At 55.8% G+C, this 21,063-nt stretch overlaps 2 protein-coding genes across 2 annotated transcripts; one reads left to right on the top strand and one right to left on the bottom strand.

Annotated features, from left to right (window-relative positions):
* Nucleotides 1-1,700: 1,700 nt before the first annotated feature.
* KDELR1 (KDEL endoplasmic reticulum protein retention receptor 1) lies at nt 1,701-9,324 on the top strand. The gene is made up of 5 exons (XM_061173385.1): nt 1,701-1,990; nt 2,657-2,757; nt 3,016-3,174; nt 7,277-7,529; nt 8,583-9,324. The coding sequence occupies exons 1-5, from the start codon at nt 1,900-1,902 to the stop codon at nt 8,615-8,617; spliced, it is 639 nt and encodes a 212-aa protein (XP_061029368.1). The 5' UTR covers nt 1,701-1,899; the 3' UTR covers nt 8,618-9,324.
* Nucleotides 9,325-12,167: 2,843 nt separating this feature from the next.
* On the bottom strand, nt 12,168-20,030 carry SYNGR4 (synaptogyrin 4). The gene is made up of 4 exons (XM_061174006.1): nt 19,938-20,030; nt 13,962-14,199; nt 12,643-12,782; nt 12,168-12,401 (listed from the first exon to the last, which is right to left on the bottom strand). Exons 1-4 carry the CDS (start codon nt 20,028-20,030, stop codon nt 12,168-12,170), a joined length of 705 nt encoding a protein of 234 aa, XP_061029989.1.
* Nucleotides 20,031-21,063: the final 1,033 nt, after the last annotated feature.

The raw sequence follows: 21,063 nt of genomic DNA, 5'->3' as shown, positions 1-21,063 counted from the left end.
GTTCTCACACACACATGCTCGCTCGGGATGTGATTAACATTCAGTCCCCGTCCGCCCCTGCCGGGAGACCCACAGCCCCCTCTCTTGGCCTCCCTGGGGACCCCTCCTCCTGCCAGGGCCGGGGGAGGGGGCCACCCCCCTCCCCAGCTCCCAGCCTTTGCCTTCCTCCTGGGACAAGAGAGTGAGGGGCTGCAAATAAAACGGGGAGGAAGGGGTGGGGAGCAGGCAGGGACTCAGGCCCCGGCACTGAGACATCAGATTGGGACCTGGACTCCAGAGCCTAGGGGCTGCCGCCCTCGGCCCCCTCCCCACTTTGAAGCTTGTGAAGCAGGAGGCCATGCCCAGACTTGGTTCTCCGCCATGCTAGGACCCATCTTTTGGCATCTATTGCCCCGGAAGGCCAGGCCTGCAAACTAGGTCTCCATCATGAAGCCAGGAGTCCAGGCTCCCAGCCCCCTCCTCCCTCAGACCCAGAAATTCAAGTCCCCAGCCCCTTTCTCCTCCAGGACCTGGGAGTCCAGGCCCCCAGTCCCCTCCTCCCTCAGACCCAGGAGTCCAAGCCCCTAGCTCCCTTCTCCACTGCTACCCAGTAATCTGGGCCCCCTCCTCCAGGCCTGAGTCCCTTTTAGGCACTCAGACAAACTGACCCCTTAACACAAACCACCCTCAGCGGCCCACAAGTCCAAGACTGATGGATGTCACCCTCAGGCACCCAATCCATCCGGCAATCTGAGGAAACTAATACCTCTGTACCCCTTCTTTTATTGATGGACCCTGACATCCATCACCCACCTTGGTGGGTACTCAGACATCCAGGAGGAAAGCAGCGTGTGTCCCCTCCTAGACACAGCCTGTTCCCCCCCCAGACACAGCCTGTTCCTGGCCCTCAAGGCCAGCTGTCCAGCTCCTGCCCTTCCTGCTAGAGAGGCTAGGCCCAGCGCTTCTATAAAGCGCTGTGGTGGAGTGTGGCGCAGGACACCTGGGCTCCTGAGAGTGTGTATGTGTGCCTGTGAGGGGGCAGCTCCGGAGGAGGGGCTGGAGCCAGAGCTGTGGGCTACTGACTCCAGGGTCTGGGAGAGTAGGAGTGAAGCCTTACATCTCTGAAAAAGAAGAGACTGGTCACCTGAATTTGTGGGTCCCAGAGGGAGGAAGGGATTGTGCATCTACATTCCTGGGTCTAGGGTGCTTGAGACACAAGATTGTTGGGTAGGACCCTAAGTCCCAAGGAAGGGGGGCTAGACTCTTGGGTCTGAGGGAAGAGGGGCTGGGGTCCTGGACTCCTGGGTCCTGGGGGATGAAGGTGCTGGGGACCCAGACTTCTGAGTCTGAGAGAGGGACTGGGGGCTGCTCTCTTGTCTTTTGAGTGGATTGGAGCTGGAGGCCCCTGAAAAGCCAGCCTCTGGGTCCCTGTCTAGGATTTTTAAAGCTCAGAGGCCTGCCTCCCGAATCGCTGTCAAGGGCAGAATCTGTGCGGCTGGGCTGCAACCTTTACAGAGGCACAGACTGCTTGGGGGAACTGGTGCCGGATTTGCGAGTTTCCGATCCCAGCGACCCCGCAAGTTCCTAGGAGGCGGCCTTGGTGGGGTAAATTCGGCGCCAACTCTGCAAGCGGGGAGGTGCGAGGTAGAGGGCGCCGGTGAGCCGGGAGTCCGCCCTCGGGGGCGGAGCCTCCTGCCCGGACTCCTACCCCTCCCTCCCGCCTCCCTCTTCCTAGCTCTGGCTCGGCCACCAGCTCCGGCCTCGGCGCCCCCGCCCAGAGCCCCCTCCCCGGAGCGGAGCCCACCGGAGGGCACCTCTCCCGCCCCCCAGCCCAGCCGCCCGGCCAGAACAGCAGCCCCGGGGGGCAGCCCCCCTCCAGCCTGACTCCCTCCAGCCCAGCCCTGCCAGATCCCCTCAACCATGAATCTCTTCCGATTCCTGGGAGACCTCTCCCACCTCCTAGCCATCATCTTGCTACTGCTCAAAATCTGGAAGTCCCGCTCGTGTGCCGGTGAGACGCCCACCGGGGCCGGAGAAGGGGGGAGAGTGCGGGAGACATTCCAGGACTCGGGGAAGGGTTTGGAGGCATAGGGGGACGGGTCCCTCCCCGCCACTGCTTGCTGGGGATCCGCCTTCCAGGTCCGGGGTCACCAGGGGGTCAGCTCCTTTCCCCAAACTGGGGATGCATCCAGTTTGGTGGGGGTGGCTCCAGGAACCCAATTCAGCCTCCCCCGGCCCCTATCTGGGTGGTCTTTGGGTTCCCAGGGCTGGGAACAGGGAGCTGTGGCAGGCAGGGAGGCGGCTGGGAGTTGGTGACGTGGACTGTGGCCGCCAGAAAGGGAGCGGGAGGTAGGCGACCTGTTCCGGAGGGCTGAGGTCAAGTGGGGTCCTCCCGAGGCTCCACCTTGGATCCGGACTGTGGGAGGACCCGGAGGGGGCCGGAGGGGGCCACGAGGCCTAGCCTGGGACAGAGCCTCGGGCTGGAGTAGCTTTGGGGCCGGGCTGCCCCCTGGCTGTGGGCCGTGGGAAAGGGCCCTGCTTAGGCCGGCGGCTGGGGAGGCCTCCAGGGACAGCTGCACTCCAGAGCCCCTCTGGCTCGCCCGGGGCCCTGGGCCTCGGTTTATTGGCCGTGCAGCCCACCTCCAGCCTCCCCCATCCCCATTTCTCTGGACCGCAGGGATTTCGGGGAAGAGCCAGGTCCTGTTTGCTGTGGTGTTCACTGCCCGCTACCTGGACCTCTTCACCAACTACATCTCACTCTACAACACGTGCATGAAGGTAAAGGCTTTTCCTAACCTGCCGGGCCCTCCTGAGGGGGGAGCCGGGGAGGGTCCGAGGGAGGAGGGAATGTGGGTGCCAGACTTTTGGGTCTGAGGGAGGAGGGGGCTAGGGGTCCAGACTGCTAAGCCTGAGGGAGGGGAGGCTGGGGGCCTGGACTCCTGGGTCTGAGGGGGGGAGGGGCTGGGTCTAAGTCTACTGGGGGCTCGGACCCTGTGCTTGGAGCTGAAGCACCCTCCTCATCCTCCCCTTCGACAGGTGGTCTACATCGCCTGTTCTTTCACCACGGTCTGGATGATTTACAGCAAGTTCAAAGCCACTTACGATGGGAACCACGACACGTTCCGAGTGGAGTTCCTCGTTGTTCCCACGGCCATCCTGGCGTTCTTGGTCAACCATGACTTTACCCCTCTAGAGGTAGGCCACCTGCAGGGTCTGTAGTGGTGGGGTGGGCTGTGGGAGAACAGCAGTTGACAGTGGACCCACTCAGAGGCTTCCTTCTGTAGGGTTTGCTCAGACTTCCTTCTTTTAGGACCTAAAGTTCAAAACAGGGGCTCTGGAGTCAGATGATAGTAATGTAACAGCAGCAGCACTCACTGTGTGCCAGACGCTGCTCTCAGCATTTCACATACGTTAACTCATTACTTTTCACAGCAGCCCCATTTTATAGATGAGAAAACTGAGGCTTAGGGAGTTGAAATGACTCTTCCAAAGTCATTGGCCTAATGAATAGTTCAGGAGTTGGGAACGGGGCTCTGGGGGGCCAGGCTCCTTGGGTTTGGATCTGTTACTTTCTATCAGCATGACCTTGGGCATGGAACTTGACCTTTCTGTGCCTCAGTTTCCCTTTTTGTAAAGTCGAGATCAGGTCATTGTGAGGATTTACTGAGATTAGACAGCATCACCTAGTGGTTAGACACAGAGACGCTAGAACCAGAGAACAGGGATTTGAAGCCCACTTAGCAGCTGTGAGACTTTGGGCAAGTCATGTAATTTCTCTGTGCCTCAGTTTTCTTGTCTGTGAAATGGGGATAATCAGTTCCTACTTCATAGGTTTTGATGGGGGTTAATATTGGTAAAGCACAGTGTCTGGCAGTAGGTAGGAAGTGTGGTCCATGTTTGTTCGGTGCCTGCAGTGTTTAGGACCATGTGGATCCTTTTACTCCTAAACGTTAGCTGTCATGGTTTTTATTGCATGGCATTTTGGTGGGACCTGTACAAATTCCTGGGAGGAATTTTGAGAGGGCCTTTGCTAAATCTGCAATCTGCCTCCTGGGGCTGGCAGGAATCAGATTCAGAGCAGTCTTTCCTCCCCCAGGACCACTAACTCCTGCCTTGTAAGAAGCTGGCCCTGGGACTTCCCTAGCAGTCCAGTGATTAAGACTCCACACTTCCAAGGCAGGGGGCACGGGTTCGATCCCTGGTCGGGGAACTAAGATTCTGCAAGCCGCCCCTGAGCAGCCAGATGTGATGATGTTTTCAACACAAGCCACAATTCAGGAGTTTTCCTGAGGGATCTCACTTTACAATTTTGGCTACAGATTCCAGATCTATTTCTAAAAGCACCCTGCAGGCTAGACAAATCTGACTGAGGGTGACTTTGACCCAGGGGTCTCAGAAATGTCAGAGGGAGGCTGCACTGCACTGTGGCAGGAACCCCAAGCTTGGCTGCAGGGCCTGGACTTTGCAAATTTATCATCAGCATCACCTTGCATGGAGCACCCACTGAGCTGGGCCCATTTTGCAGATGGGGAGACTGAGGCTGGGGGAAGGCAGTGGGGCTTGCTCCAGGTGGAGGAGGCCGGACCAGGACCCAGGCTTCTTGACTCCAGCTTGTGTGGTTCCCTCATTCAGAGGGTGGGGGGAGGTCACTTGTGCAAAGTATTGGCACCGATTGTGTGTCCTGCTCTGAGCTGGCCATTCCAAATCCGTTATCATCCCGTCTGATCCCTCGGCCTCCTGGGGAAGTGGACATCCTCATCCCTATTTCTTGGAGGACTAAGGTGAGGCTCAGAGGGGAGACCTCACAGAATTTGAACCCAGGTCTGCCTGCTTTCAAAGCCCATGCTATCAATAGGTGCATGCTGAAAAATTAGTTTTTAATCATAGAAGGAAACAATTCTTTAAAAATTCAGGCGTCACAAATAGATAAAAATGCAACAGACCTTCTCTCCTCTTACGTCATGATTCTACTCCCCAAGGCTAACAATCGGTATGTATCAATTTAATGGGTATGTTTCCCGAGAGCCTCAACTAACCTGATATACTAAGAACCTCGCTGGTGGATTCTGAGTAATTATGGGAACAAGCCCTGAAGTCTAGCTGCCTGGGTAGGAATCTGTTTCCACCCACATCTTAGCTGTGTGGCCTTGGACGAGTTACTGATCCCGTGGGCCTCAGTCTCCTCATCTGTATAAGGGGGATAACAATAGGACTTACCTCATAGGGTTAAGGCATAAGCCAGTTAATACCCGTAAGGTGCATAGAACAGTGCCTTGGATGTAGTAAATGCTATATAAACGTCAGTTCTTAGGAATACATCCTGATGGTCCCCACTTCCTTCCCACAAACCAAAACAACCCAGGAGGAACCACACCTGCCAGCTGGCTTTGTTGTCTGAGTGGAGGTTTCGGTGGGTCTACAGATCACAAGTCACCCCAGGTGGGACTTTCAGGGAGCTGATGACTGAAAAGGGGCCGACAGCTGTCTGCCATCTCTTCGTCTCTCCCTCCTGTGATGCCCTGTCCTGCTCACGAATGATGCTTGTCACTGTTCCCTAAATGGTGGCCTGTGACAAGCACTTGGGGACCTTGCTTCCAATCGCTCATGCATTCATCTAGGCATCGAATATATGCCAGGCACTGTGCCAGGTGCTGGGCCCACAGGGTGCCCAAGATGTAGGCTCCTGGGCCTCATGGAGCTCACAGTCTGGTCAGAGCTGCCAGGAAGAAGATAAGACAGGGGATGTGACCATCCAGGGGGAAGGATGGTCAGAGAGGACCTCTTTCAGGAGGCGACTGATGAGCTGAGGTTGGAAGGAGGTGGAAGAGGCAGAATGTGACTGTCTGGGGGAAGAGCTGAAGGAACAGCAAGTGCAAAGGCCCTGGGGCAGGAAGGAGCATGGTGTGTTGGAGGACCAGATGGAAGGCCCAGGTAGTTGTAGCCTGGAGGGCGAGGGGAGGGAGTAGAAGATGAAGCTGGATCGAGGAGGACCTTGAAGGCCAAGGTTAGGAACTTGGGTTTTATTCTGGATGTGATAAGAAGTAGCTACAAGAGGGTTTTTTGTTTTTTTGCTTTTTTTAAAAGATATTCGCCATGTATTTCTTCTTTAGGTCTTTTTTTTTTTTTTAATTTATTTATTTATTTTTATATTTATTTTTGGCTGCATTGGGTCTTCGTTTCTGTGTGAGGGCTTTCTCTATTTGCAGCAAGTGGGGGCCACTCTTCATCGCGGTGCGCGGGCCTCTCACTGTCGCGGCCTCTCTTGTTGCGGAGCACAGGCTCCAGACGCGCAGGCTCAGTAGTTGTGGCTCACAGGCCCAGTTGCTCTGCGGCATGTGGGATCTTCACAGACCAGGGCTCGAACCCATGTCCCCTGCATTGGCAGGCAGACTCTCAACCACTGCGCCACCAGGGAAGCCCTACAAGAGGGTTTTAAGCCAGGGAGTGACACAGTCTGATTTATGTCTCTAAAGATTGCACATTGAATGTTGCCCCTACCAGGGCAGGAAAATCATCCCCCCCTTTTTTTTTTTTTTTTTTTTTGGCTGTGCCACGTGGTTTGTGGGCTCTTAGTTCCCCAAACAGGGATTGAACCCAGGCCCTCAGCAGTGAAAATACGGAGCCCTCACCACTGGACCGCCAAGGAATTCCCAAAATCATCCCCATTTTAGAGATGAGGAAGCAGAGGCTCCGAGAATCTGGGTCTCTTGCCCAAGATCTCCTAGAAGGGACATCTCACAGCCGAGATCCCAACCTGGGCCGCCCTTGGGAGAGGCGTAATCGCAAAGTGCTCACGAACACTGGCTCAGAACCCTTGGTTCGAATCCCAGCTCTGCCGCTTCCTAGCCACGTCCTGGGCAAGTCTCTTACCCTCTCTGGGCCTCAGTTTCCTCATTGGTAGAAGGGGATGCTGGGAATTCCCTGGTGGTCCAGTGGTTAGGACTTGGTGTTTTCACTGCCGAGGCCCAGGTTCCCTCCGTGGTCGGGGAACTAAGATCCCTCAAGCCTTGCGGCACAACCAAAAAACAAAAAACAAAAAAAAAGAAAAGAAGGGGATGCTGATAATAGTACCTCCCTCATGGGGTCATCGTGGGGATTAAACGAGAGAATACAGGTGGGGCAGGAAAGCGGTGTCTGGCATACAGTGAGTGCCCGGCAGGCGTCGTGGTACCTGTCACCCACTCTCCAACATCACTGCGCCTGTAACCACAGTGTCTGCCATCCTCACCCTTCTCTTCTGCCCTGTCCCCTCCCGCCTCGTCCTGCCCTCTGCTCCCACGCCCCGGCCTCCCCGCAGATCCTCTGGACCTTCTCCATCTACCTGGAGTCCGTGGCCATCCTGCCGCAGCTGTTCATGGTTAGCAAGACGGGCGAGGCGGAGACCATCACCAGCCACTACTTGTTTGCGCTGGGTGTCTACCGCACGCTCTATCTCTTCAACTGGATCTGGCGCTACCACTTCGAAGGCTTCTTCGACCTCATCGCCATCGTGGCGGGCCTGGTCCAGACGGTCCTCTACTGTGATTTCTTCTACCTCTACATCACCAAAGGTAGCCAGCGTGGGGGGCCGGCTGGTAGGGAGCCTGCTCCTTCCCCAGCTCCCACCCTCCCTGGGGCCCCAGCTTCATCTCCCCAGCCCTGTATCCCTCGAGGGAAGATAGGACAAAGAGAGGGGCAGGGGTGGCCTCTGACTTTTCCTCTCTTGGAATGTGTCCTAAGCCCTCCTCCTGCCCCAAGGTTCCAGATCCAAAGTCTTTCAGTCTCACACCCGTAACAGAGCCAGAATTCCCGTCTCCCAGGCCCCAGCAGTGCTCAGAGAAGGGAGGGCCTCCTCTCTGCTGATGGACCTCTGTCCTTACCCTCAGGGACTCAGGCCCAGCAAGATTCATTCATTCATTCAACCAACAAATTTATGGAGCACTTTCTATGTCCCTGGCCGGGGCTAGGCTCTGGGGATACAACCTTAGGAGAAAAGATTGCCAAGGCCCTCCCCTCCCTTTGTATTGTAGTCAGGGGAGATGGTGAATAAACAATAGAGATGATTGCAAACAGTGAGAAGGGCAATGACAGAAAGAAACCAGGGATGTGTTGGTGAACAATGGTGGAGGGTGAGGGGGTTACTTTACATGGAGGGGGTGTGGTCGGGGGAGGCTTTTAGAGATGATGATTAAAGCAAAGACCTTAGAAGTTCAGAGGCAGGCAGTGTGAAGGGAAGAGGAGACAGGAGGACAGAGGCCTGAAGGCAGCCACGCCCCCTGAGGATTAAGGCTGGGAGGGCAGAAGCGGGTGGTCTCGCCCAGCCAGCCCTGCCAGGCCTTCTGACCCCAGCGCGCCCCGAGAGCCAAGGCCTCCAGCCCTTCCAGGATGGAAGAGGAGCAGCCAGCATTAGGAGAAATGGGGCCTCCTCCGGGGCTCCATGGCTCAGGCCCTAGGCCGGGAGCCTGGTCCCCGGCTCCACCCCCAGCTGATAATCCGGAGTCCTGGGGCTGCCCCTCCTGCATCTGTGCCCAGCCCAGCATCCAAGCCCCTGCTGTGGGCGTGGGAGGCTGTCCCCTCCGTGAGGGACCCCCTGGTCATGCCCGCCCCCCTTTCTCTCCTCCCAGTCCTCAAGGGGAAGAAGCTGAGTTTGCCGGCGTAGCCCTGGTCCTCGCCATCCCTCTCCGGGGCAGCTGCGAGAGGCAGAGGAAGGCGACGAAAGACGAAGAGCCTTCCCATCCAGGGGAACTTTTTTAAGAACCCACCTCTCGGTACTCCCCAGCCCTGCTCCTGCCGGGTTTCAGGGGGCAGTGGAGGACCCAAGTCTTGGGGGAACTCAGGACCTGGGCTGTTTGTAGTTTTTTTGCCTTTTAGAGAAGAAAAAAAAAAAATCTTTCCACTATTTAGGTTTTGATTCTGATGACTCCTTTCTTTTCTACTCTCTGGCCCCAATTTTTATAAACTGTTTTCGAGTGTCCTGTGGGGCACGGCGGGGTTGGAGATCTTTTCCCTCCCCCGAGCCCCTTGGCTTCCTTCTGGATCCTAACCCCTCAGCCCCACTGGTTGCCAAACACTAAATCTGCCGACACCCGCCTGCCAGACCTCCCAGCGTTGCCATGGACACAACCCCCCATCCCCCCCCCAAACTTCTGCACTGGGGAGAGGGAAGAGGGGAGGGAAGTTCTCCCCTGATTTTTCATAATAATTTTTTCCAGAGTTTGGGTTTTTTGGTCTTGTCCTTGTTTTTTGGCAATTTAGGGGCGCATGGGAAGGGGGTTGGCCCAAGGGTCACCGTGGCTCTATGGCCACGTTTTTGTACAGAATTGATGGTTGATTCTTTGTTCTCTTGAAATAAACTGAGGAAAACGATGCCTCTCTTTTGCTACTCCTTGCCCTCTCTCTGGTGTTTGTGGGGACCGCCCAGCACCCCGGCCCCTCCCTCTGCTTCTGCTTTATCCCGTCTACCATCCGCAGGCGATCCAGGCCTGGGAGGAGCAGGAAGATGAGAAACTGGGCTTCCTGAGACTCTGAGCTGCACCCTGACTCCTCATGACTCCACCAGGGAAGAGGTTTTGGAGGAAAAAAATCTCGAAGATTCTTCTTATCTTGGCACAGAACTTCCCTGACAATTCTCCCTAATCTAAGGGTTGCAGAGGACAACCTCCAAGAGCCTGTGATTTGGAAGTCACCAACGGACATCCCCCGTCCCACCATCATTTTGTATTGTATTGAACTGCTTTATGTTTTCTTTAAAAAAAAAAAAAATGGAATTGGTTGCCAGCCTTTAAAAACCAGATTTTCACATTAAAATCGGGATTTCTGGCTTCTCTTGAAAAAAACCCCATCAGTCTGACAGTGCCGGGTCCTCGTGTCTGGGTGGCAGCAGGTGGCTGGAGTGAATGGCTGGGACATGAGCTTCCCCTCCCTCCACCACCAAGTCCCCAGGACTTGGCTGAGGGGTTGATACCATCTCTTACTGGGCTGACGCTGTTGTTTTGTGGTTTTGTGAAGTTCAAAGGAAAGTCAAATCTTTTCCATGTTTCCCTCCAGATTGGCTTCACACCTGGCCTGTTTCCTTCACTTGGGTTACCTGCTTGGCCCTTGTAAGCTTTTGGAGTTTTGCCCCCTGATATCGCCAAATGCCCTAGATGTCTGCTGAGACCTTCCTGAGTTCTCCCGTAGGATGGCTCTGGAAGCTTCAGGAGGCAGGTAGCTGGCGTTTCCGAGCGTTTCATAAGCGCCAGGCAATGTGCGTCACACGGGTGAGCTTGTGGGACCCTCAGAGCACCCTCACTTTGTTGGGGAGGAAATCGAGGCTTAGCCGGGTGAGCAGCAGAGGGGGGGGTTGGTACCCTGGCTTCCTGCTGCTGGATCCTGTACGTTTAGCCACTGCTGTGGGGTTTTTCAAAGGTTTTTTTTTCTTTCTTTCTTGTAAGCTAAGCCAACGGAACTTCTGTTTAGAGGAATTTGTCCAGAAGCCTCATATGGAAAATGCAGGAGCAGGGCTGCTTGGGTTGATTCAGGGTCGGGAGGGGGCACCTCTTTGAACGCAGCCCTCAAACCATCAATCTAAATCCGGTCCAAGTCTCTAGTTTGACAGCCAGTCCCGCTCAGGCCCAGAGAGATTAAGTGACACGTCCCAGGTGATCCAGCTAGTGACCGAGTGAGGACCAGAGCTCTGGGTCCTCCCGTTTCCCACGCCGGCACCCTGCCCACTCCACCACACAGCTGCCGTTTCCTCCAGGTGCCCACAGGGACCACAGCCTGCTTCTTTCTGCACCCTTAGCACTGAGCACTGCCACACAGGAAACCAAAAAAGGGGACCACGGAGCCCACATTTGCCTCCCCACAACTCACATTGCTTTTCCCAGTTTGTAAATGAATGCTCTGCAGCCACTGTGGCCCCTGTGTGGGTGTGCTTGGTTTGGCCAGCATAACATTAAGCTTTTTTTTTGTATTCCTTGCCAACTAATTCCACATAAAAAGAAACGGACGTCTGGTGGTTCTAGAAAAACTAGAAGGTTCTAGAGCGGCACTATCCAGTACGGTGACCATTGAAATGTGGCAACCCCAAATTGAGGTGTGCTGTCCGTGTAAAATAGGCGAAGGATTTCAAAAACTTAGTGCAGTAGAATGTAAGCTACCTGGCTAGTAATTTTTTATACTGATGACATGTTGAAATGATCATATTTTGGATATACTGGGTTAAATAAAATATATGAAAATTCATTTCACTTGTTTCATTCTACTTTTCTTCACGTGGCCAGCTGGCAAGTTTAAATGCTGCCCCCCATGGCTCACACTTTGTTTCCATTGGACAGCGCTGCTCTATCATTTTTTTTTTTGGCTGCATCGTGGCATGTGGGATCTTAGTTCCCCAACCAGGGATCGAACCTGTGCCCCCTGCAGTGGAAGCGTGGAGTCCTAACCGCCAGACCACTAGGAAAGTCCTGGACAGCGTTGCTCTGGACACCCCCGGGCTGTGGTACTGAACGCTGGGTGCTGAGTGAAGGCTGCCCCTTCCCAGACTCGGCCCCTGCCCCACCACTTGCTTCATGGGTACTTCACCCACTGGAGTTACCTGCTGGGTCCCTGCAGGCAGGAGCGTTTTGTGGCCCAAGCACGAGTCCCCGATTAGTTTTGGGGTTCCCTAAGACAAGCTTTCAGATATTTGAAGACAAGGATCTCCCCTGATCTCAGTCATGGACTTGCCATCCCCTGTTCCTTTAACCACTCCTCCCATGGCATGGGTTTGAGTGGGTCCCCTGTCATCTGGGGTGAGTTTAAGGATGTGGGCCCTGGAGACAGGGCCGGTCCCAGTGTTGGCCCTGGTTCTCCTTAGAGCCCTCTCCACGGGCGGAAGCATCTTGTCTCTGAACTTGAGCTTCCTCAGCTGTACAGTGGGGCACCTCGTACCTCCCTCCCGTGGCCAGTGCAAGGAGTAAAGGGCTCGCTGTGTCACAGGCCTGAAAAAAGGGTTTCCCTCCCGTCGCCTCCCCTAGCTATCAAGGTGGCGCCCAGAGGGAGAGTCTAGGAGGTGGGCTGGAAATGGGACCCGCTACAGAGACCCCTGAGGAGACCCCATAGGATATCCCCCCTCCCCTGGCCGCTCGAGGGGCTGGAGAGAAACAGATATGAGAAGGACACAGGGCAGTTTTCAGAAACCCTTCTGGAGGGAGGGGGTCTCTCTTTACTGGCGTGGATGAGGCGGTCTAGTTGGTGGGCATCATAGTGAGGCGGGGGGCCTTCGGAGTGGTCAGATGGGGGGACAGGGCAGAGCTGGTGTAGCTCAGGCTATGGGGACCGGTGTTGGGCGTGTTGACAGGGCTGGCGGCGGACGGCGGGGAGAGAGAGGTCAGCACCACGCCGCCCTCGTCCAGGGAGCGCTTGTAGGGCACTGGAGCATCATTTCGGAGGTCCTGGAGGGCCAGGTAGGCCTGGAGTGTCTGTGGGCAGAGGAGGGCGAGCTGGAGGCTGGCATGGGTGGGGCTGGCCCGGGCAGGAGCTGTGCCACAGCTCACTGGAAGATGCCCACAACTGGGCTGCGTCTGCTGGGAGGAAGGGGCGCCTTCTTCCCTCTTTGCCCAAAGTCACAAAAGGGGCTTGCGGAGGTCCTGGGGAGCTGGGTGGAAGGTTCTAGCCCTCTTAACTCACACCACCCCGCCCTGCAGGGAAGACGCTCCTCACCCAGACGAGGATGGAGAAGAAAGCGAAGGTGATGGCGGCCTTGACGCTGCCGCTCCCCAGGAGGAATTGTCCGGGCGGCGAACGCTGCCACTGGTTGGCCAGGAAGCAGAATCCCACGGACCAAATGCCTGCCCAGAGGGCTGGGGGGTCGAGGGAGAGAAGAGGGGTGGGGGGGGCGTGAGGGGGGGAGAGAGGGCTCAGGAAGGGCGGCTGGGGCTGGGGGCTGGGGTCTTGCTGCGGCCTCTCCCTCCCAGCCGGCCGCAAAACACCCCTTGGAGTGGGGTGTGCCGTCCACTACGGGGCTCGCCAGCCCCTTGCGGCTTTTTATGTTTCACTCAATCAAAAATTCCGATCGATTAAAATAGAATTTAAAAAAATTCCACCCCTTGGTGGCACTGGCCACACTTCAAGTGCTCGGTGGCCACACGTGGCCCATGGCTCCCGTGTTGGGGAGTCCACACACAGGACATTCCCGTCCTCACAGAACCTTCTCTTGGACAGCGCTGGACTCGGTGACCTTTAGGGGCCCTCCCAGCCCTAAGTTGCTGGAACTGGGCAGGTGCAGAAAAGGAGAGGAAGGAGCCTGGGGCCTGAGGAAAAGGAACGAGCATTTATTTAGCGCTTACTGTGTGCCGGGCTCTATCTAGGGTGCTCGGCATTGGTTAGGAGGCCAGGCCTGGCTTGGAAGCCTGGATCTGCCGCTCGGCAGCCATTACACAACCTCCTCAAGCCTCAGTTTCCTCCTCTGTGAAATGGGAATCTGAACAGGACTTCCCTCCTTGGGTGGTTCTGAGGAAGAAATGAGACAGGCATGGGGAGCTCTTGAAGCGGTGAAGAGGTGCCTGACACGTGGGATGTGCCCGGTAAATATCAACATCACTGCAGGAGTCCCTTCTCGAATTTCATCCCCAGAAAAACCCTGAAGGTGGGAGTTTTCATCCCAGCTTCTACAGAAGCTCAGAGAGGGGAGAAAACCCACACACTGAGGAGGCGCCAGAGGTGAGATTTCAAACCTGGGTCTGTCTGACTCTGCGCTCTGCACCCTACCTCTGGCCACTGCCAACGGTGGCTTTTCAAGAAAGGTTGTGAAGAAGGGAGGTGAATGCGAGGAAAAAGCTGGGCAGGAGAGAGGCTTCTAGAATTAGTCTGGGGGTCAGAAGAGATGACCCTTACCCTGAGTCTGAGGGATGGGCAATGATTCCCCAGGAGGAAACAGCGGGCACAGAAGAGCTTTGAGAAGTGAGGGACAAAGCTTTGGGTCACGTGTGGAGGACGGTCGGGGCCAGCTGGGTGGTCAAGGGCAGTGCCCGGGGGCTCACCAGCCAGGATGAAGTCCAGGAGCTGGAAGGCCGTCTTGAAGCGGCTGCTGGCGATGCGGCCCTCATGGGCGTCCAGGGCGAGGAAGGCCAGGCAGCTGAGGAAGGCCAGGAGGCCGGCTCCCACAGCGAAGCTGCAGCCCGTGTTGTTGCTGTTGAGGACGCAGTGGAGCTGCGAAGAGTTGGTCTTGTTCTGGTAGCCGTCAGTCAGCAGGGAGGAGAAGACGATGAGGGAGAAGACCTGTGGGTGCGGGATGCGGGTTCCCAGGGGCCGGAGCAGAGCTCAGCGTCTCCCCAGACCGGCTCATCCTCCCGGGTGGGTCCCCATCACTGGGCGTGGGGGCCCTGCCGTACACCCTCCCGGTGGTTCTGACCCCTCCCTCCCGGTCACATCCTCAGAGCTGCCCAGAGCCATCCTCCCGCTGCCCCTCGGCCCCTCTCCTCCATCCCAGCTCAGGCCTCGTCCTCCCCGCTGGGCCCTTGCCCCAGCCTCTTCCCTGGCCTCCCTGCCTCCAAGACTCCCCACACGGCCCCCCAGGGGCTCTTTCCACACCCTGCCCCTCCCAGCTCCCAGCCCCGCACCCCCATGGCTCCCTAGCACCCCCAGGACAGAGTCTCAGCCCCTCATCTCCCCCCTACTCACCCCTGCCTCGCTCACGCTCGCCTTCTGCCCCCAAACCCAAGTACCAATGTGAAATGCACCATGCCCGGGATACGGGAAGAGAGGGCAGTAAGTATCTGCTATCCTGTTGATTCTCTCTGCCTTCAAGTCTTTCCCTCTGGCCGCCACTTCTTCTTCCTCTCTCCCGGCTCCACTAATTCCTCTCCATTTTAAAAAAGGAATTTGTGAAATATTCCAAAGACATAGAAAAGTACAGAGAGAAGTGTAATAAACACTCAGTACCTAACAAACATTCACCTTTTGCTTCAAGGCTTTTTTTTAAAAAATATATTTTGGCCACGCCACACAGCTTGTGGGATCTCAGTTCCCCGACCAGGGATCAAACCTGGGCCACGGCAGTGGAAGAGCTGAATTCTAACCACTAGGCCACCAGGGAACTCCCAAGGCTTTTTTTTTTTTTTAAAGCAAATACAGCCTGGGACTTCCCTGGCAGTCCAGTGGTGACTCCGCACTTCCACTGCAGGGGGCACGGGTTCGATCCCTGGTTGGGGAACTAGGATCCCACATGCCACACGGCGCAGCCAAAAAAAAAAGAAAAAGAAAAAAAAAAGCAAATGCAGGGCTTCCCTGGTGGCACAGTGGTTAAGAATCCGCCTGCCAATGCAGGGGACACGGGTTCGAGCCCTGGTCCGGGAAGATCCCACATGCCGTGGAGCAACTAAGCCTGTGCGCCACAACTACTGAGCCCGTGTGCCACAACTACTGAAGCCTGTGCGCCTAGAGCCCGGGCTCCGCAACGAGAAGATGCCGCAAGGAGAAGCCTGCGACCGCAACGAAGAGTAGCCCCTGCTCTCCACAACTAGAGAAACTAGGTCTTCACGTGCAGCAACGAAGACCCAACACAGCCAAAAATAAATAAATTAAAAAAAAAAAAAAAAAGCAAATGCAGCCTCACCGATATGCTGGCCCTGTCACCTCTGTGCACACACTGCACTGAGCACACCGGGGTAGTACTGTCCCCCTAACCCTGTTCATTTATGAAACCACCGATGTACTCCACAAGCACTAGCCTGTGTCAGCCTTACAACCACCCTAGGATGTGGGCACCCTCGTTTTTTTAGATAATGGAGCTGAGGCACAGAGAGGGTGAAGAGTGGCCCAAAGTCAGTCAGCTAGTGGGAGGCAGTGCCTGGATTTGAACCCAAGTTGTCTGGCTCCTGAATCTGCTTTAACCCCTGCTGTATATGCTGCCACCGGCTGGATCAGAAGCCCTGAGGGCAGGGGTTCCCATCAATGAGATTCAGTGACAATCTGAAGCCCCAGTGATTTGTCCCAGATGGTTACAATGCAGCGTGGCAGGGGCCACACCAGTTATGGAAGGAACCGGTGTGTGTATGTGATGGGGGGTGGGAGCTGGTCCAGGAGGGCTTTCTGGATGCGGTGAGGCCTGTAAGGAACGCTGCAGGGTGAGAAAGGCTATGGAGTGGGATCTTGTCGGGGGGTCAGTAAGGAGTCATGGAATGGCTGAGAGCAGGGGAGGAGCAGGGTCAGCTCCGGGTGTATGAAGACCCCTGTGGGGCCATGCAGAGTTGGACTGGAGTGAGTGAGACTGGAGGCTGGGAGGCTGGGGAGGAGGCTGGAGTCTGCGCTCAGGGAGAGAGTCAAGGTTTGAGCAGGAACTGAAGTCAGGGGGCCGGATTTAGGAAGAAGTAAGGTGAGATCTGAACTGCACCTTAAAGAATGGGGAGTTTCGGGGAGTGATAAATAGGGAGTTTAGGATTGGCATATACACACTACTATATATAAAATAGATAATAAGGACCTATTGTATAGCACAGGGAACTCTACTCAATAGACTGTAATGGTCTATATGGGAAAAGAATCTAAAAAAGAGTGGATGTATGGATAGGTATAACTGATTCATTTTGCTGTACACCTGAAACTAACACAACATCAACTATAATCAACTATACTCCAATAAAACTTAAAAAAAAAAAAAAAGAATGAGGAGTTTTGCAGGCAGACAGGAGGAAGGGCATTCCAGGCCGGCCAAACCATGTGTGCAAAAGCCAGATGCTGCAGTGAAGCTCCTGCAGGGGTTGGAGACAAATCTCATCTGAGGGATCTGGTGTGAGGTGAGGCTGGAAACACAGGCAGGGACCAGACCCTCTGAGGCCTTGAACACCACACCGAGGGGCCTGGACTTGGGAGCCCTGGCAAAAATTAATTTTCTAGCTTGGACTTAATTTTATGCATGGAAGGGTTCTGAGCAGAGGATGGCCAGCGTCAGACAGGGAGTTGGAGAAAATCTCCCTGGTCATGATGGATGGGAGGGCCCAGGCAGAAAGGCTGAGGCCAGGGCTCTGGGGAAGCCAGTGATATTTAGGACGCAACATTGGACTTGGTGATTGATTGGATGTGGTAGTGCTGGGGACAGGAGGGAGGGAGGAGACAAGGGGAAGGTAATTCAATAGAATTTGAACTCCTCCTGGACAGGCTGCATGTGGGCCCCTTCTCTCTACACCCAGCACCCAGCACCAGACTGGACCTCTGCAAATGTGTTGAAAGAGTGAATGACTTTGGCCCTTCTTTTTTGCTCCTGCCCTGCCCTTCAGAGTGGGGACGGGAGAGGCAGAGGATGGACCCCTAAACTCTTCAGCCTCTGTCCATTCTCCTCTCTCCTTTGCCTTAATTGCCTTCTCTGAATAAAAAGAACAAATAATAATAATAATAATGACTAGTCCCTCTTTTTGTCCAGCACTTTAGCATTAAGGGAGGGTATTCACATCCATTCCGTTTCAGGGCTGCAGCACTGAGTCCGCAGAAGGGGAGCGTCTTGCCCTGCTGGTCCGAGGCAGAGCCAGGTCGAGGACGGGAAAGCCCATTGATCACTTTTGAGCCTGGATTCATTTTACCTGCGCCCCCTCCCTGCAGCTCCGGGGGGCCCGCGTGGTCGCGGTTACTAATCCATCGCCCTTTCACAGGTGATAAATTGAAAGCCGTGACGGTGCAGTGGAAAGAGCCAGCCGCGTCTGACTCCTACAGCTGTGTGGCTGGCCTTGGGCAAATTGCTCACCTCTTGGAGCCTCAGTTTCCCAGTCTGTCTCTGTGCTGCAGAGACGTGGGGGCCTGCCCCTGATGGTAATTCTCATGACTGGCCAGAGAGGGGAAGCGTCCTCTCAAGGTTAGTCATGGGGGGAGGGGGTTGGAATCCAGCTCCCCTGACTTCCAGGCCCGCGGGCTGTCTGTCCACTGACCCCAAAAACCTTGGGCTGCAGCTGGACACGCAAGAAGGGGGCTTGGCTGGGCCGGAGGAACCCTAAGCCTCTGAAGCCCGAGGCCGACCTCCTTCCACACCCCTCCTGGCCTGTCCCCAGGGAGGGAGCAAAGATTCATTAGTTATGGCACCAGCTGGCAGGCAGCCGTGAGAAGGACGAAGGACGGGAGGACCAGCTGCCCGGAGACTCCCTGCTGAGGAGCTGGGCCAGGGGGGAGGGAGGAGGGAGGCGGCAGGCAAAGTCCGTGACTGAAACGTCTGGCACAGTCGGAGGCCCTTCCCCCCAGCCCTTCCCCACCCCCTTCTACGTCGCCACCCGCCCTTCCTGCTGAAGCATCGGAAGCCAAGCCCGTGCATCCTTCTGACTCGCTCTCCAGCTGGGTGACGTCCTTGGGCAAGTCGCTCAACCTCTGTGAGCCTCAGTTTCCCCTTGGGTCCAACAGGTGTAATGATGCTCACGTCATAGGGTCGTGGTGAGGAGCGGAAGAGCGAAGGTCAGCAAGGGACTTGGAACTGGGATGTGGAACGCGCTTTTCACCTCTTCCTTTGGGTGAGAACGACGATGGACACGAGTCCCCACCACCCTATGCCCCCCAAACCCATCCCTCTCTCCTCGATCACAAGTTGGTCCCAATAATAATCGCTATCGAAGGAAGGATGGCTACTTGCCAGGCGCACGCTAATCAGTTTAGGGGCCTTGATTTCATTTTCACACACAGTCTTTCCTGGTGAGCGGGAAGGACTATACATAGGAGGGTGTGGAGGTTCAGACAAATCAAGTCACTTGCTCAAGGTCACACAGACCTGGGGTGACCAGGGAAGTTATCAAAAAAACGGGGCACTTCTGAGAATCAAAGGAGGTGCTGCTGATAATTACGCCAGGACCAACCCAGGCAAGCAGGGGAGGATGTCGCTCTACATGGAGACCATGTGGCCGAACCAGGATTCTCAGTCAGGCCGGATCAATCCTTCTGAAATAGGACCCTGCATTCAGTCCCAGGCATCCCACCTACTCTCCTGACCCCGATCAAATCTCATCATCTCCCTGGGCCTCAGTTCCCAACTCTGTCAAAGGAGTGCCGTGGAGGCTGCACAGCGTAAAGCCCACAGTCACAGCTTTAACTCCTCAAGCACTGAGGTCCAGAGAGGAGCAGTGATCGGCTCAAGGTCACACAGCAAAGTCGGGGGCTGAATGAGGATCTCACCCCAGGTGTCTTGACTCTTCGCGAATGCGGTAATGATGAAACGAATGCAGGTAAATCCCTTGCTTGGCACATAGTGACCACCCACCCTCTGGCATCTTAGGTCTACATTACATATTCTTATTCTCTTCCTACCTCTGTGCATCTTTCCCCCTAGAGGCCCCAGCCCCTGCTCCTCTCCTGGTCCCTTGTCTGAGAGGTGGAAAATGAATGGGCTCTGGCATCTCACAGACCCCAGTCTGATTCCCTGCCTCTTACTGTGTGACCTTAGCCAACGCTGTCCAATGGAACCTTCCACCATGATGGAAATGTTCTAGATCCTTACTGTCCAATATGAGAGCCGCCAGGCTGAAATGTGGCCACTGTGACTGAGGAATGAATTCTCTTTTTTTTTTTCTGGCCGTACCATGCAGCTTGTGGGATCTTAGTTTCTCCACCAGGGATGGAACCCGGGCCGCCTGCAGTGGAAGTGCGGAGTCCTAACCACTGGACTGCCAGGGAATTCCCTGAATATTTTATTTTATTTAGTTTAGATTAGAATAACCACATGTGGCTTGTGGTTACCAAACTGGACAGCACAGCCTTAAAAAAATTATTTAACTTTCCCTGATCCTCAGTTTTCTTCTCTCAAAAATGGGGCTCCATAGCACCCACTTTGCAGGGTTGTTTCTTCCCAGGAGAGTTAATAAGTGCTCAGAATAGCGCAGGGCCTATAGTTAGATGCTCAGTAAAGGGTGACTTCCGTTATGAGCTCCCTTTGGCTTCATTTTCCCCATCTGACCTTTTCTTTCCCCCCCACTCTCTCTGCACTGGGTCTGGGAGGTGAGACACCTGTTTCCTGTCACCCACGGGGCAGCCGGGCCACAGGAGGGCCTCACCCCTGCGAAGATCCGCGCGATCGTCTTTGGCCTCTTGAGAAACTGCACGGCTTCGCTGTCGGCCAGGTCCTGGAGGCTTTCCGGGATGTGCATGGCTGCCGTTCTGCTGCCCAGGCCCTGGGAGGCCGGGGCAGGGATGCTGGGCGCTGCCTGCTGGGCACCGCCGTCCGGAGGCTCCAGGCCTACCCTGGGGCTCAGCTGCTGCAAGACAAGAGGGATGGTGGGGGGATGGTTAGCGTCCAAGGTGCGGGGTAAAGGGGCTGCCAGGGGTCCCAGGAGTAGGGGGCAGGGGATGGGAGGGTCCTTGTGGTCCCAGGATGGGGTTATATAGGGTGAGGGTTCTTAGGAGTCGGTGCATGGGTGAAGGAGGTGCTGGGGTAGGGGTCCTAGAGATGGGGGCACAGGGTGAGAGGGTGGCTGATGGTCCCATGAATTGGGGTGCCGGGGGAGGGGGCTTCTGAGAGTTCCAGAGGTAGGGGTACAGGGTGAGGGAGCTGCTGGGGTCCCAGGAGTCAGGAATGCAGGCTGAGGAGGCTGTAGGGTGAGGCGGCTGCCAGGGCCCCAGAGGTGGAGGTGCAGGGTGGGGAGATGCGAGGCCAGGGAGAAGGAGCGGGGAGAAGGCAGGATACTGGGGTGATGCCCTGACACAGGAGCCAGAGGGCTCATTTTAAGGACTGCGTTAATGGGAATTTCGAGGGACTAGGGGTGCTGGAATGACGATCAGAACCCCGGGGAGGTCTGAAACAGGGTGATCCCTTTCAGGCTTTGGGGTGACAGCACCCGTAGTGGAGACCCCAGGCAGCTCAGGGTAGATTTTAGGCTGTCCTCGTGATTGCGGGTGATGGCCTTAGAATCAGGGACTCCCCTTAGAATTCAGGTCCATCTTCATAAAAGTGCATTTCCTCAAGTCGGGTGTCTGGACCTCAGATGTGTGGGGAACATGGGCTCGGAACTCAGCTGTCCCCTCAGAATGAGGAGGTCGTGCCCCCGGCACTAAGCTACCTTCAGAGAATCGGGGTCTTCCCTTTAAGGACGTGGAAGGGGGTGGTGACGCTTGGGGGTGATGCTGCCTGACAAAGGGTCACCCCTACTCTGCAGGCCGGGTCAACGTCACCTGGAGGCCCGC

This window comes from Eubalaena glacialis, chromosome 18, assembly GCF_028564815.1.
Source record: "Eubalaena glacialis isolate mEubGla1 chromosome 18, mEubGla1.1.hap2.+ XY, whole genome shotgun sequence".
Classification (NCBI taxonomy): Eukaryota; Metazoa; Chordata; class Mammalia; order Artiodactyla; family Balaenidae; genus Eubalaena; species Eubalaena glacialis.
The sequence above is the reverse complement of the archived record's forward strand: the minus strand, read 5'-3'. Positions and strand labels throughout refer to the sequence as shown.

Bases quoted from the DNA above. Each gene is read 5' to 3' on its own strand.
- KDELR1 (XM_061173385.1), top strand. From the start codon at position 1,900: ATGAATCTCTTCCGATTCCTGGGAGACCTCTCCCACCTCCTAGCCATC. The intron at 1,991-2,656 runs GTGAGACGCCCA...TCTGGACCGCAG, and splicing joins GAAGTCCCGCTCGTGTGCCG to GGATTTCGGGGAAGAGCCAG. The intron at 7,530-8,582 runs GTAGCCAGCGTG...CTCTCCTCCCAG, and splicing joins CTACCTCTACATCACCAAAG to TCCTCAAGGGGAAGAAGCTG.
- SYNGR4 (XM_061174006.1), bottom strand. From the start codon at position 20,030: ATGCACATCCCGGAAAGCCTCCAGGACCTGGCCGACAGCGAAGCCGTG. The intron at 14,200-19,937 runs GTGAGGCCCTCC...CCGCACCCACAG, and splicing joins TCGCGCGGATCTTCGCAGGG to GTCTTCTCCCTCATCGTCTT. The intron at 12,402-12,642 runs GTGAGGAGCGTC...CTCTGCCCACAG, and splicing joins TCTTCTCCATCCTCGTCTGG to ACACTCCAGGCCTACCTGGC.